Here is a 12,481-nt window from a genome sequence, read left to right on the forward strand (position 1 = left end):
CATATAAAGAAATCTATCTTGAGGTGAAGTCAGTTTGTCACTGAAGTATTCAGAAAATGTTAAAAACAAAGGATTCATAACAGTCTGAAGCCTGAGGGTTTTTGCTCACAGGGATTACTTTGATATACATGTATCTCATTATTTAAAACTTTGTCCATATTTAATACAGATATTTGACATTTTAACACTATATACACATGACCTAAAATAAGAAAAGGCATAACAGGTCTCCTTTAATCATGTCAAAACACTAGAACTTTGACCAACTGTACTCTTGGCGGTTCAGATGAAGGTTTACCTCCTGAGGAAGTGGGCGTTCCACAAAGTAACACCACTCCTTGTCCCTCACGGACTGACACTGCGCTTCTAGTGTGGACTTTGAAATGATCTAAGTCTGAGGGAAACAGAAATGAAAAGTAAGATCACCGCAGGATCTAACATATCAGAGATGAGCAAAAAGCTTTCAGACAGACACTGACACAAGCCCATAAGGAAATTGCCATGAGAATTGCACTTCAGAGATGCCTGAGAGAGACAGAGAGAGAGTAAGGAGCTTGAACATATGATGGGTTTTGTAAAGCGCAAAAAAGACATTTTAGCTCACAATGTACATGAGATATTACATTTTACAGCACTGTAACTACGCCAGTAAGAATATGTTATAATTCCAGTTGTGTACAAATCTGTAATCAACCACATGAACCTGGCATAATGGGATAAACTGCAACCCAAGCCAGTGCCATAACAATACAAGAAAAAGCTGAAAACTTTGGAAAGTACTGAAAATGAATACTTCACCCATTGTTGATGACCATGACATGTGGTTGGTTAGTTGGTCTTTAAAGTGCATGTTAATAATAAAAGGATGCTGATCACAAAAAAATGTACAAATATTTTTTTCTAATTACCTCTGCTGGTATCTAACCATGCAGGCATCTACCAGTTAGTCTGTATAATCCACTGACTTTGTTCTAATCGGTTTCAAAGATTTATTTTCATTTTATGGTGAAAATTTAGTTTTATACTGTCATTGAGTCTCAGCCGTGCATATCTTAAAAGCTTGTCAAATACAACCAAAAATATCTGCATGGCCAGGCTGTGAGAGATAAGAGAAGGTGTGAAAAGATGTTTTGTTGTGATCTGCATGAATAGACGCCTTAATGAATAGTACATAAATAGAATGTATTCATTTCTTTATTCATTTGAGACCTCCACTGGTTTTACCACTAAAGACATGTTATGTGAGAGAAATCGCAGTTTATATACAATTTTTTGTGGTAATGCAGTCATAATATTATGCAATGTTTGCACTGTTTCTTTTATTCATTTACTCATTACTCATTTCTTTTTATAACAGCGGCAGCATATTATGTTCCAGTCAGAGTACAGGTTTGTTTCAGTCCTTACTGAAGTATGCCTCATACACTACTTCAGCATTTTGGCTGACTACTTTACCCCAGGGTACATCCAATAAAACACTGACTTTTGATCGAGCTAAGCAAGGAAAAGTGAAGCAGTCATTCTTAGTCCGCACATACGAGCATAAGTAAAGTCGTCACACTCAAACTGCTCCCATGGTAATTCAGCATTTAATGTTTCCTCAAAGTTGAAGCACTCATAAATATTGCACATATCGCCCACCTAGTTCGGTGTGCGTCTGCATTATTTTTTAAGTGCAGTTTCACTTCCATACCATTTCTTAATAAAAAGTGGCAAACACAAAGACAGACAATATGAGCACAAATAATGTCAGTGAGGTGTGAGGTTGTGGGAAAAGGGAATTCTCTGACAAAGGGGAGAATGTTGTGAAATATTAGAACATGCTCTATAAATATTAGACATATATTAATCCAGTTCAAGATCATTCATAAACTTAATTATTCAAAATCAAGAAATTCCCTTTAGGATAGCTGCAACCAGTGATATGTCCGACACATATGGGGGGGGGCCGCAATACCTATCAGCAGCAAGGCTAGATATCTGAGCAGCTGCTTGGAAGTAAATCCAGATCTTTTATATACCCTTTATATATGTGCAATTTAATGCTACTAGAAGTTGGTTTTTATAGCCTATTAAAATAGACCAAGTCAATAAAAACAATGAAAACCAAAACTGTTGTATGTGTTGTGTCCATACTGTGTTTCAATATGGACATTCTCATTGACTCCATTGTAAGCTAGCAGTGAAAAACTCAGTTCTTAGTACTGAATACTTAAATTATGATAGTTGTTGAGGATGAAAGGGTTTCAATTTCATAGTTTATCATTTGTGTGTTCTGAGGCAGTTCTATATTTGTTTGCAGAGTGTAAACATTTTCAGGTAAGAAAATATTGATGAATCTTGGATTTGTGCGTAAAATGCTAGCACACACAGTTTAAGCAGAGATTTGTGTGTACACACAGTCGTAAATAAGGCCCACTGAAGCACTGTCATTATTTGTCAAATCAATGAATAATTTTTCATTACAATATAATGAAAGCCATGTTTGCTGAGAGTTTATTTGAACAACAAACTGTTGAGGCTATTGAACGCATGACCCTGTTATGAAAAACAAAATAAACATTTTTAAAAAGTGACACACAACTTGACTTGACTTCAACTTACAGGCAAACTGCAAACTTGCTCTCCTGCTGAGGATAGCTCCTACAGTGTTGAACGCCATACACTGGTACATTCCTACATCCTGGTAACGGTCCAGACTGCTTATAATGAGGTTGCCCCCAGACAGACGCCGCCGGCGATCCAGGCCCAGATTTATGAGAGTCCCATTCAATGACCATCTGTGAGGGCAAAGACACCATCAGTCCCTGGCAAAACGCACTGTCCATTTCTTTCTACCGACCAAGGTGGTCTGACAGGAGGTGAGTGGAGACCACAATTCACTGAAGTAACTCACTCGAGGCAAGAATAATATACTGTACATTTGTGCTGGTGTCGAGGAACTCACAGGCTTGCAGGTTGAAGCAGGAACAGCAAGAAGTTAAGTGTTGTGATTATTGACATTTATTCTTTTCCTGCAGTGCTTCAACTTCCTGACAAAGTTTCTTACAAAAGTACTTTCTAAAGTCAAAAAAGTAACTTGGAAAAAGCTGGCAAATGTTTTATAACTGTTATATGTAAATATACAGATATTCTTCAACTCACATTTTTACTAACGGAAAGTCATTAATGATTTAATGTAGGGCTGAGCAATATATCAATATTATATCAAGATCAAGATCTGAGACCAGATATTGTCTTAGATTAAGTGTTGCCTTTTCCTTATTTTATAGGCTGTATTACAGCAAAGGGATGTTATTTTCTGAACCTACAAGATTGTACTCGCTCTTTGAATATTTGTCATTACCCATTTAGTAATTATATCCACACTACTGATTATTTATGAAAACTCTCAAATATTTATTTTTGTGCAAAGTACTAATAGTCAGCCTACAATACTGTTGTAATATTGATATCAAGACATTTGGTCAAAAATACTGTGATATTTGATTTTCTCCTTATCACCAAGCAGGCTGTTGTCATGCACTGCACATTTACATACCTACAAAAAGTATTGCACCACATAATTGGGAAGGCTGGAATCATGTAACCAATATACCAGTGGGAGAAGGAATATTAAGACCAAAACTGTGTATGGAGGTAGGTTGGGGTGCTGGATTGGTCAAATAACACAGGACTTTCCCCTAGGAGACTGATGTTCATAACCATGTGAATCAAGTGAACTTACGGAGTGAGTTATTACAAGCAATCCCTCCAGGGTTTCATGAGCTACTTTTGGGATTGTTGAAGTCTGAAATTTCACTGCTGCTTTTCTAAAAATTGTGATGCATGCTGCAATGTTTACATGCTTTTTTTTTTTTTTGCAATTAAACTATGTCATAAAGAACGGTCTCTGTGAGATGCTCTCCTCCTGCTCTTTGCCTGACTAGCATGAACTAACACAGCATAGCATGATCTCATCCATACTCATGTTTTACCACTTGGGCATGAAGTTTTGCTTGCTTTAAATAGTCAAATTTCTGATATAGTTGTGGTGACTAAAGAATATTGCAAGGTCACTCAGAATTTCCAGAGATTGAATTTTGATTGAAAACTGAATTTCTGTTAATTGCTGCCATCGCAACAAACTGGAGGGACTGGTAAAAGGTACCGTCGTCACCATTTTTCTTGTCCTAAACCTTCCAAAAACAACTTTACTTGAATAAACCTAACCAACCAACCAACGTCACTTTACGTGAAGTACATAGTGTTATTTGTGGAGCACTAATTTGTTAGATATCATACAAACGTTGTATGAGAGTAGCTCTAATTTCATGCTACTACTCATATTCTGCACGTTCTATTATTGGAGCATATTGTTTTGTTCCTGTAATGCAGTAATTCTGTAATCCATAATGGTATAACATGCTCTTTTGTTATTGGTTACCTGATTTTATAACCCTTAAATTCCCATTTCTTATTTATATTATATTTTTCTATTCTATTTGTCTTTATTTTCCTCTACCACTATTTGCTGTCGCAGCTATCCCATTTTCCCCCACAGGGATCATTAAAGTTTAATCTTAGAGTATCATACACAAAGCTGTCTTCTGCTATTTAAAAGAAACAGAAGATAAAGGTTTTAGAAGCCATCCCAGATATTATCATCAGTCTTAGCCATAATCACCTCTTCTCCGTCACATTATATTTACATAATGTGACATTATTCCACCTTTGACTTCCCATTAGGACAAAACATTAGCACTTGGCAAGAGGCAACAGTGGGCTGATGTAACAAAGGATGGCTTTTACACTCCTTTTCACCTTCCATTACATCCTTCCCACACTTAGCAGGTGTGGGAACTTAAAACAATAATACTTTGCCCATCCAGTTCGGATTGCACTATCAAATAAATGAAGCACCTGAAAGAACTCTTAAAAACACGAGGTTAATTCATTGATTTAAATAAGACCCACTATTCAGCACTTTCTTTCCCTGCCACCACAACGCTCTTCTATCTCTTTTTAAATGCTATTCAAAAATGGAGCATTGATGGGTTCAAGGACAGAGCACTTTTCAAGAATGTTCCATCATTTTTCTCAAAGCATAGCAAATAACAACTTCTTTCCTTCAGCCACATTCTGCTATTCTACTTCCCTTAAGTGGAAATGAAAGACGTGAAGGCCATAATGGCCAACTTTCCAAAAGCTTTCAAGTCTGACCTCCAAAATAATTTCCAAAAAAATATCGAAAACTATTGAATGTCGATGAGTGCTCGCTGCCATACTCTAGACACTTATACTTGATAGCCATGTTTCTGGATGTATTGATGTTGACCCTAAGGTTATACAGTTTAAGAGAGTGTCTGTATGATGAATGCCTAAATGATTGCATCAGCTAGTGATACATGCATGTTTGTTTCCTCTCCAGCACATTCAGCTGACCGTTTTCACCTCTTTTTGACCCCTTCTGAAGTGCCTCTGCTTTTCAGTGATGGCCTGACCACTAGGCAGGTGATTGAATAGCAACTCCAAAACCGAATTACTCCGCTTGAGACGCATTTTATGAGCACATGTTGTCTGACCATCTGACCATGGAGAGACTCTTATATTCTGGATCATCCTGCAGTCCAGAGCCACAGGTTTCAAACCTCAGGTCAAGTAAAGGTTAAGCAAGTCACACTCTTTTTAGATTTTTTCAAAAAACTGCATCACTTTTATGACCTGCTGTGGATATTATGCTTTTCCATACAAGATGTGGCTTTCTCCCATGAGTTATTATGCTGCTACAGTGTGCATACTATGGAAGTCTCGTCTCTTTGTGAGTGACAGGACTGGCAGAGGAAAGGAGAAAAGAGAGGAGGGGGGAGGGAGCAGTGTGAGCCTATTTACACTTCAAGAGAGGATCCAGAGAGGTGCTGAGGGCTTGCAGAGCCCTGCACAGCCAGCTTGACAAGACACCACGTTAAACATGCTCATCTCACCTTTAATCAGTACATGGAAATACCTGGTCTTAGGCGGGGAATGTGAAAAGCCTGAAATAATGAGCGCACGTACTCCACACCGCTATCATTCAGCTCGTCTGTGCTGGCTGTGCCGCAGTAATTCCACTGTCGAACGCCAAAGACACTCGTAATCAATGCCTGTTGGTGCCAACTGGAGTCTAGCAACCTGCATTGGTCTTACAGCATTTTATAAAAAGAGATTTAAAGATGCATTAAGATGCTATACGTGTATTGCTAAGATAATATCTGGCGAGACAAGAGGCAGATTGGCATTGTGTTAGTCAATATGAATTAGTAAAGCCATAATAACGCCACTGCTTCAAACGTCATTTCAGTCTAATGTGGAGAAAATGGAAAGGGGAGCAAGCATAAACCTACTGAAAAATCTTTATATATCCTTATTTAAAGCACTGTGAATGACTGCGATGGGCTTTACATATATATCGCACAGAAGAAAGATTTTTCATTTTTAACTCGTTTTCACGCTTTTTAAGTACTCACACACCCAAAAGTAATGTTTCCCACATTGATCATAGTACTTTACATTAAAGAAGGTTTTCTCATGACACTGACAGCTCAGAAAATGCTTTCAGTGATGACAGTGAAGAGAAGAAAAAGGAGAAAGAGCATGTGTTGCAGATTCTATGCTTGAGTACTGCTAAGTTTGTACAAAAAAAGGCAATACAAGGTTACTTTTTACTAAATGACTGCGTTTTTGTGCTTCAAATTGGATATTTTTTAAATCCAATTTTTCAGACAGATTTTGAAATGATTGATTTTCACTTATTTTAATAGTTAAAACAAACTGAATATCTCAAAAATTGATCTTTATCTTAATGCTTACACAGGCCTAAATTTGAATGTGCTCTTACCTGTACTGGGGAGGTGGCGTTCCTTTTGCATCACAGGTCAGAGTGGCTTCTTCTTCTATGGAGTCGACAGGAATAAACAAGTCACCCGGTTCCATCCTCCATCTTGGACCATGGTATGATCCACTGTCCAGACAATCTGTCACAAAAACAGTAACAGCCTGAGCTTAACGAGAGAGAAAAAGGCCATTCTGACAGAGTTCAGAAGCCATAACTCCCTTTTTTGTCTGGAAGAAATTGGATTTTGGTCTACCTGTGAGGCTCTTTCAAAATAGGAGGTTGGACATTACCAAACATAAGAAGTGGTTTAATGTGTTTTCAATTATTTTGAGTCACAAACTGCAGATTCTTCTAAAAGAATAACCTGAATAATATCAACAGCTCTTGGTAGCTATTGAAACCAATTCCGTTTGATGAAATATAATTATTCATTGGGAAATTGTTGCACATTATATGTAAGAAAAATAATCTTTTTTAAATTTTTTTAAATTTTAATTTTAAAGAAGCCACTGAGGTATCATATTTGCTGTATTTCTTTGTTAATCAAGTGAAGAAAAGTGTTATAAAGACAAGGAAATCAATGCCTCTTTATCAGGCTTCAATCACAGAGGAGTTAGGAGAAAGATTGAGAGCACTGTCCCTGTGTTGTGAATGCAAGTCAATACAGAGGAGTGTCCCTTTAAACCTGGCCCATCCTATCATCTCTGACACTGACATGATTTTCGACTCTTAAGCTATCATCCCTGCAACTGTAAATGCCCAAATGTGAAAGAATCATTACTCATATATAAAAGGTGGTTTACCTGCCAGACAGTCGATGATTGATAACAGTAGAAGCTGTTTCCATGGCAACGTCATCTTTGGCAGCCAAGGGCAAATGAGACTTTCATCCAATAAGCTTTGAAATGGCACTCGTGTTCTCCGAGAGAGGGGAGCTTGACCTGTTGGAACAAGAACTTTGTTGTAAAACATCAAAACAACTCAGCAAAACCCGGATATTTTTTTATATTGATTTCAACATTATGTCATTTCAACACCCATGAGGAGAAGACAAGGGATAAAATTGGATGATTTTGGTGCAAGATGTGTCTCATTAGCCTACTTCTGTCTATTCTCACATTTCTGATCAATGAAGATCCAAGCAGTGTCACTCTGTGCCCTGTGCTTTGGCCAACTTGTACCCGAAGATGTCTGAGGGTGATACCAGAGGCATATGGGAAGAAGCCCATGCCAATCTATTAGGGGGGCGACCAACGCCTAAGCTCATCCTTCACTTGGACGGATTCACTCTGGCTGCCTGAGGAGACTTGGACCTGGGAATTGGGTGCCATCCAATCAATTAGATTCACCCACAGCAGCATGTGTCTCCCCACATGCTGGGGTGAATCAAGACAGCCTGATGAGGAAGCCATTCCACCCAGGTCCATAATCAAGGGCAAGTGTGTCTGTCTGCTCGTAGCATGTGCTGCAAATTGCGATGCACCCACTTCTTGCAGGAGGAGACTGAGCGAGTAATGATGCAATTATGAAATGTCAAACATACACACAACGGAGAAGCGGCAATAACACAGCAGTGAAGTCGGCAGTTACACACAGAGTGTATGCAGATCGGTGTACAATATTGTGTACCTGCATAAAAGCATGCACATGAATAAAGCAGCCCCGGCACACATACAGAATCACAAATTTCTTCAAGAGGTGTTCAAGATATATTAAGGGCAGGGACAGATAATAACACCAATCTGCTAAATGTCACACAACCCACACACACCTACATAATCAAACTCACTTTCTCGCCTTGTGGAACACATATAACACCCTGCCTCCACACACACACACACGCACATGCATACGCACACACACGTACACACTTTCCATTTATGGGACATAAGCCATGATGTGCGGCTCATTTGTGGTCTAATCCCGGGGCGAGCCTGGTTCAGAGCGCTACTTAAGGAGGGTCTAATTGTTTGTCAGCTGCCTGGATGTCAAATCAGACATGTGGGGTCTCAGCCAGAATTTTCTCTCCTACCTTTCATGTTTGCTCTGTCCTTTTTCTTCCCCGCAAAGTCTGCAAAATTGGATTGGTACGCTTCCTCTCAAGACGAGTCCTGCATGCCATACCTCAGTGATAGGCCCACAGTGTGAAAACTGCTGGCACCTTGGGACTGAGGATTGGTGTGTGGAAGGTACAGTGGGTATTACACTACTGTCGACTTTGCATGTTATGGTTTGCATTTGTAATGGGGTTCTGTCAGGGATGGCACTGTGTAACACCTGATGCAATGTGTTCCCATTTTTTCAATGCAGATCCAATAAATCATTTACAAATGCAAAACAGTGATTTTCAGAATTCTCTCAGTCATGTGACACAGAGCTTAGTGCTCTGTGTACTGTATAAGAATATTCACACACATGCAGATATGAAGAACGCAGGCACCCACACACAAACTCACAGCTTGCACCCATGAATAATGGTGCTAACGATGATGGGGATGGAAGGTGGTGAGAAAAGCTTCACAGGGTGAATCAGTCTCAATAACGGAGGGTACCTTCCTGTACCAAGACACCACTGGGTTAAATAATGTATAATCACGATATCTACCACCTCCATCACACTCCGCCTGCATCCAAGTAACACGCTGGTTGAACAAATAGCCCAGCTGGTAGAGTGGGAGTGTACTTACTTTGAAGGCCTTAGCTGCATTCATCACAGATATTCCAGCTGACATTGTGGCATACCAGCATGCAATTACCTGGTGAATGTTGCAGGGAAGAAATTGTGTGTATGCCTTTTACACTTATTGTATCTCAGGAGGCATGCAGCCAATCATTGCCGTGACACTTCTCAAGGTTTGCTGAAGGTATTCTTTGCTTTTTTGGAAGAGGGTCCTTGGTAACACTTGAATATATTGACTTTCTTGTCCACACAAGCACCATGCATGCAATTCCACCAGAGGATGATTTAGCCCCTAAAATGTGTTTTTGTTGGCCTGTAGCAACACATTTCAGAGGTGAAGTGAAGCCAGGCTGCAGTGTGGCTGGCACCACACCAGGTAGGAGCAGTTATAGGCTGATATGCCGCCATGTGAGTATAACAGCATCAGTTTGACAAAGAAAGGGCTGAGCCACAAAGCAACTCCTTATTTAAAACACAATATCAAAGTGTCTATCTGCGTGCATGCCCCTTAAAATTCAGACTAAGCGGTGTGGTGGAATTGGCTGCAGTTGGGAGGGCACGTCACGTTACTCCAGCCTAAACAATTATCATAAAATAAACGGCATTAGGAATTGATTGGCCAATTCGGGACAGCATCGCCGACATGTGAGCCTCAATAAATATTTTAACATATAAATATCACTAAGTAAATAATTTAGCTTTCTGTATTACTGCACGTTCACAAATGCCAAGCGCGCTCATGGGCTTTTTTTTTTGTCTTACCTCTTATCTTGAAATATCTTGAGACCAGCAGGAACCAAATTCAGCCCTTACGGAAAAAGCGACACATTGATCCTCCATGGAAACCCCTTTTAGGAAAAAAATCGGTCACAATCGCAAGGTCGTTCATACAGGTGAAAAATTGAGCCGGTGGTCAGTCAGAGATAACGAGTAACGCAGGAGGCATAAACACACGCGTTTCATATCGCTGCTCTCCCCTTCTCCTCCACTCCCCACCAAAAAAAAAAAACATACACACACACGCACACACACACAACACCCACGTTGTTTGCCGTGCTGAATCACATTTGAAACATCCCCAGTTAAGAGGCTCGACTCTCGCCTGTGTTTACGCTCCTAAATCCAACACGCGTAGGTCTGAAATTGGGCCTGAAAGGGAATCTTGCAGAGATGATTTATTATGCGCATCAAGTCAGCTCCCCCTGCGAAGAAGAAGAAGTGGGCTGCACGGCGGCGAGGAGAGATGGAGCAGCCAGAAGCAGCAGCGCTGGGATGGGAAGGTGCGGGAGGGAGGAAGACGCACCTGGCGGAGAACTGCGCCCCCCTGCGTCACACCGCAATTGTACAAAGAAACCTCCACGATTCAGCAGTGTGCGGCAGGGAGACTCACTTGCTTTGTTCCGGTGCCACACTTGAAAAATGACAGAGGCTCAGGGACCAGCTAATAAACAAACATATTACTGAATGTAAAAAAAGAATTACGTGTTTTCAACCTTTCGACGTTTGCTGTCATCATTCATCTTCGCTAAGAAGCATATCCAGTCAGCAGCCTGCAGGGGCGTTTCTAGGATTTGAGGACATTGGGGGGCTTAGCCCAGACCTCTGGTGGGGTGTCTGGGGTAACTTCTCCTGGCAGTTTTTTTTTTTTTTAATTCAAACAAGATCTAATTTGATGCTTTTGGACTCTGGCACCTTATCTACATTTTGTTTTTGTGAATCAATTTATTTTCATTGTGAACTAGAAAGTGGTTGGTAAGTATCACTGGTGTATGGGTTCATTTGTATTTTCTATTAAAGGGCATTTCTCCCTGGTTTAGATAGAATGACTAAGAAGAGGGCTACTTTATAGATTAAACTAAAATAAAACAACAGCCAAATACTGTATAGCACTTTTCTGACTTTACAAAAAACCCACTAACACCAGTTAACATCTCATTTTTGTATTTACCGGGAAAATTAAAAACTGGCATTCAGTACCAGGAAAAAAATTAGGCGCAGCCTTAACTAACAATGGCAGCTGTCAGTGTCAAAGACATTTCCAAAGATGCTATACAGAGCTTTTGGGGACAGAAGCTCCTTATTTCACCCATCAAAAGGGTCTTCACTATGCCTCAGTGTTTGCATTAGCCAGCTTTTGCTTTCTTTGCAACGTTACAGCTAAGTTAACAGAAATGGTTTTCAGTTGGGTGGGCTTTAACGACAACCCATTTGCTGTCCAGTCACTTCAGAACAAAAATACTGAGACTAAGTTAAACAGATAACACGATGACCTAATGTTACAAAGCTGAAATTGGCCATAATGTTAGCAGCTGTTAGCTAACTTAAGCTAGCGTTAAAAAAAAACAACAAAAAAAACTTGGTTTTGTTAATAAACTAACGTTACCTAGCAAAGCTTGCTGTAAGGTGACATTATACAAGATGTTGTCAACATATATGAGGTCATATACTTGTGACTTTGCTGCAAAGTCTGCTAAAACGATGTTGCCTCACCTTGACATCCTTGTTCGTTTATCTTCTTTACGTTGAGCTAACTTTGTAGCCTGCCACACAGCTTCATCTAAAGGAGACACTTTGCTCTGTTTATGTGAGGTTTTGGTGAGCCGGATTAAATACACTCCATTCTCTAGCCTTTCAGGAAACTTCGTCAGTGCTGCATTCACCCATTCACATTGTTTGACTATTTTTAAGTTATAACGGCATAAATTTAAATAAAACCGCAGGAATATCAAACATTTCAGATGTTTTTCCATGGAGGTCTATGCGCAGGACGTGCTAGTGCGTTATGTAGCTGCACGAAATGTGATTGGCTCATGGCGCCCGGGGGCGGGGCTTAAGTAAATAGGCAGTGATAGAAATAAGACACCTGGGGTGGAGTGCTAACTTAAACCCCTTACAATGTTGGGTGGCTGCAGATTTCTGTCCAACTCTGTCTTGATAGTGCTTGAACA

The 12,481-nt window shown here is 39.9% G+C and overlaps 1 protein-coding gene across 1 annotated transcript in view; it reads right to left on the minus strand.

Moving 5' to 3' along the window:
• Positions 1-10,918, minus strand: part of cntn3a.2 (contactin 3a, tandem duplicate 2) — a 44,469-nt gene extending 33,551 nt beyond the window's left edge. The window contains exons 1-5 of the mRNA XM_042491759.2: positions 10,296-10,918; positions 7,657-7,794; positions 6,857-6,992; positions 2,605-2,780; positions 299-394 (exon numbers count right to left, since the gene is read on the minus strand). Of these exons, the coding sequence (XP_042347693.1) occupies positions 299-394; positions 2,605-2,780; positions 6,857-6,992; positions 7,657-7,711 (463 nt within the window). The 5' untranslated portion in view covers positions 7,712-7,794; positions 10,296-10,918. The remainder of the gene's footprint in view (positions 1-298; positions 395-2,604; positions 2,781-6,856; positions 6,993-7,656; positions 7,795-10,295) is intronic.
• Between the last annotated feature and the right edge of the window lie 1,563 nt (positions 10,919-12,481).

This window comes from Plectropomus leopardus, chromosome 9 (assembly GCF_026936395.1).
Source record: "Plectropomus leopardus strain MGB_pleo_1.0 chromosome 9, ASM2693639v1, whole genome shotgun sequence".
NCBI lineage: Eukaryota > Metazoa > Chordata > Actinopteri > Perciformes > Serranidae > Plectropomus > Plectropomus leopardus.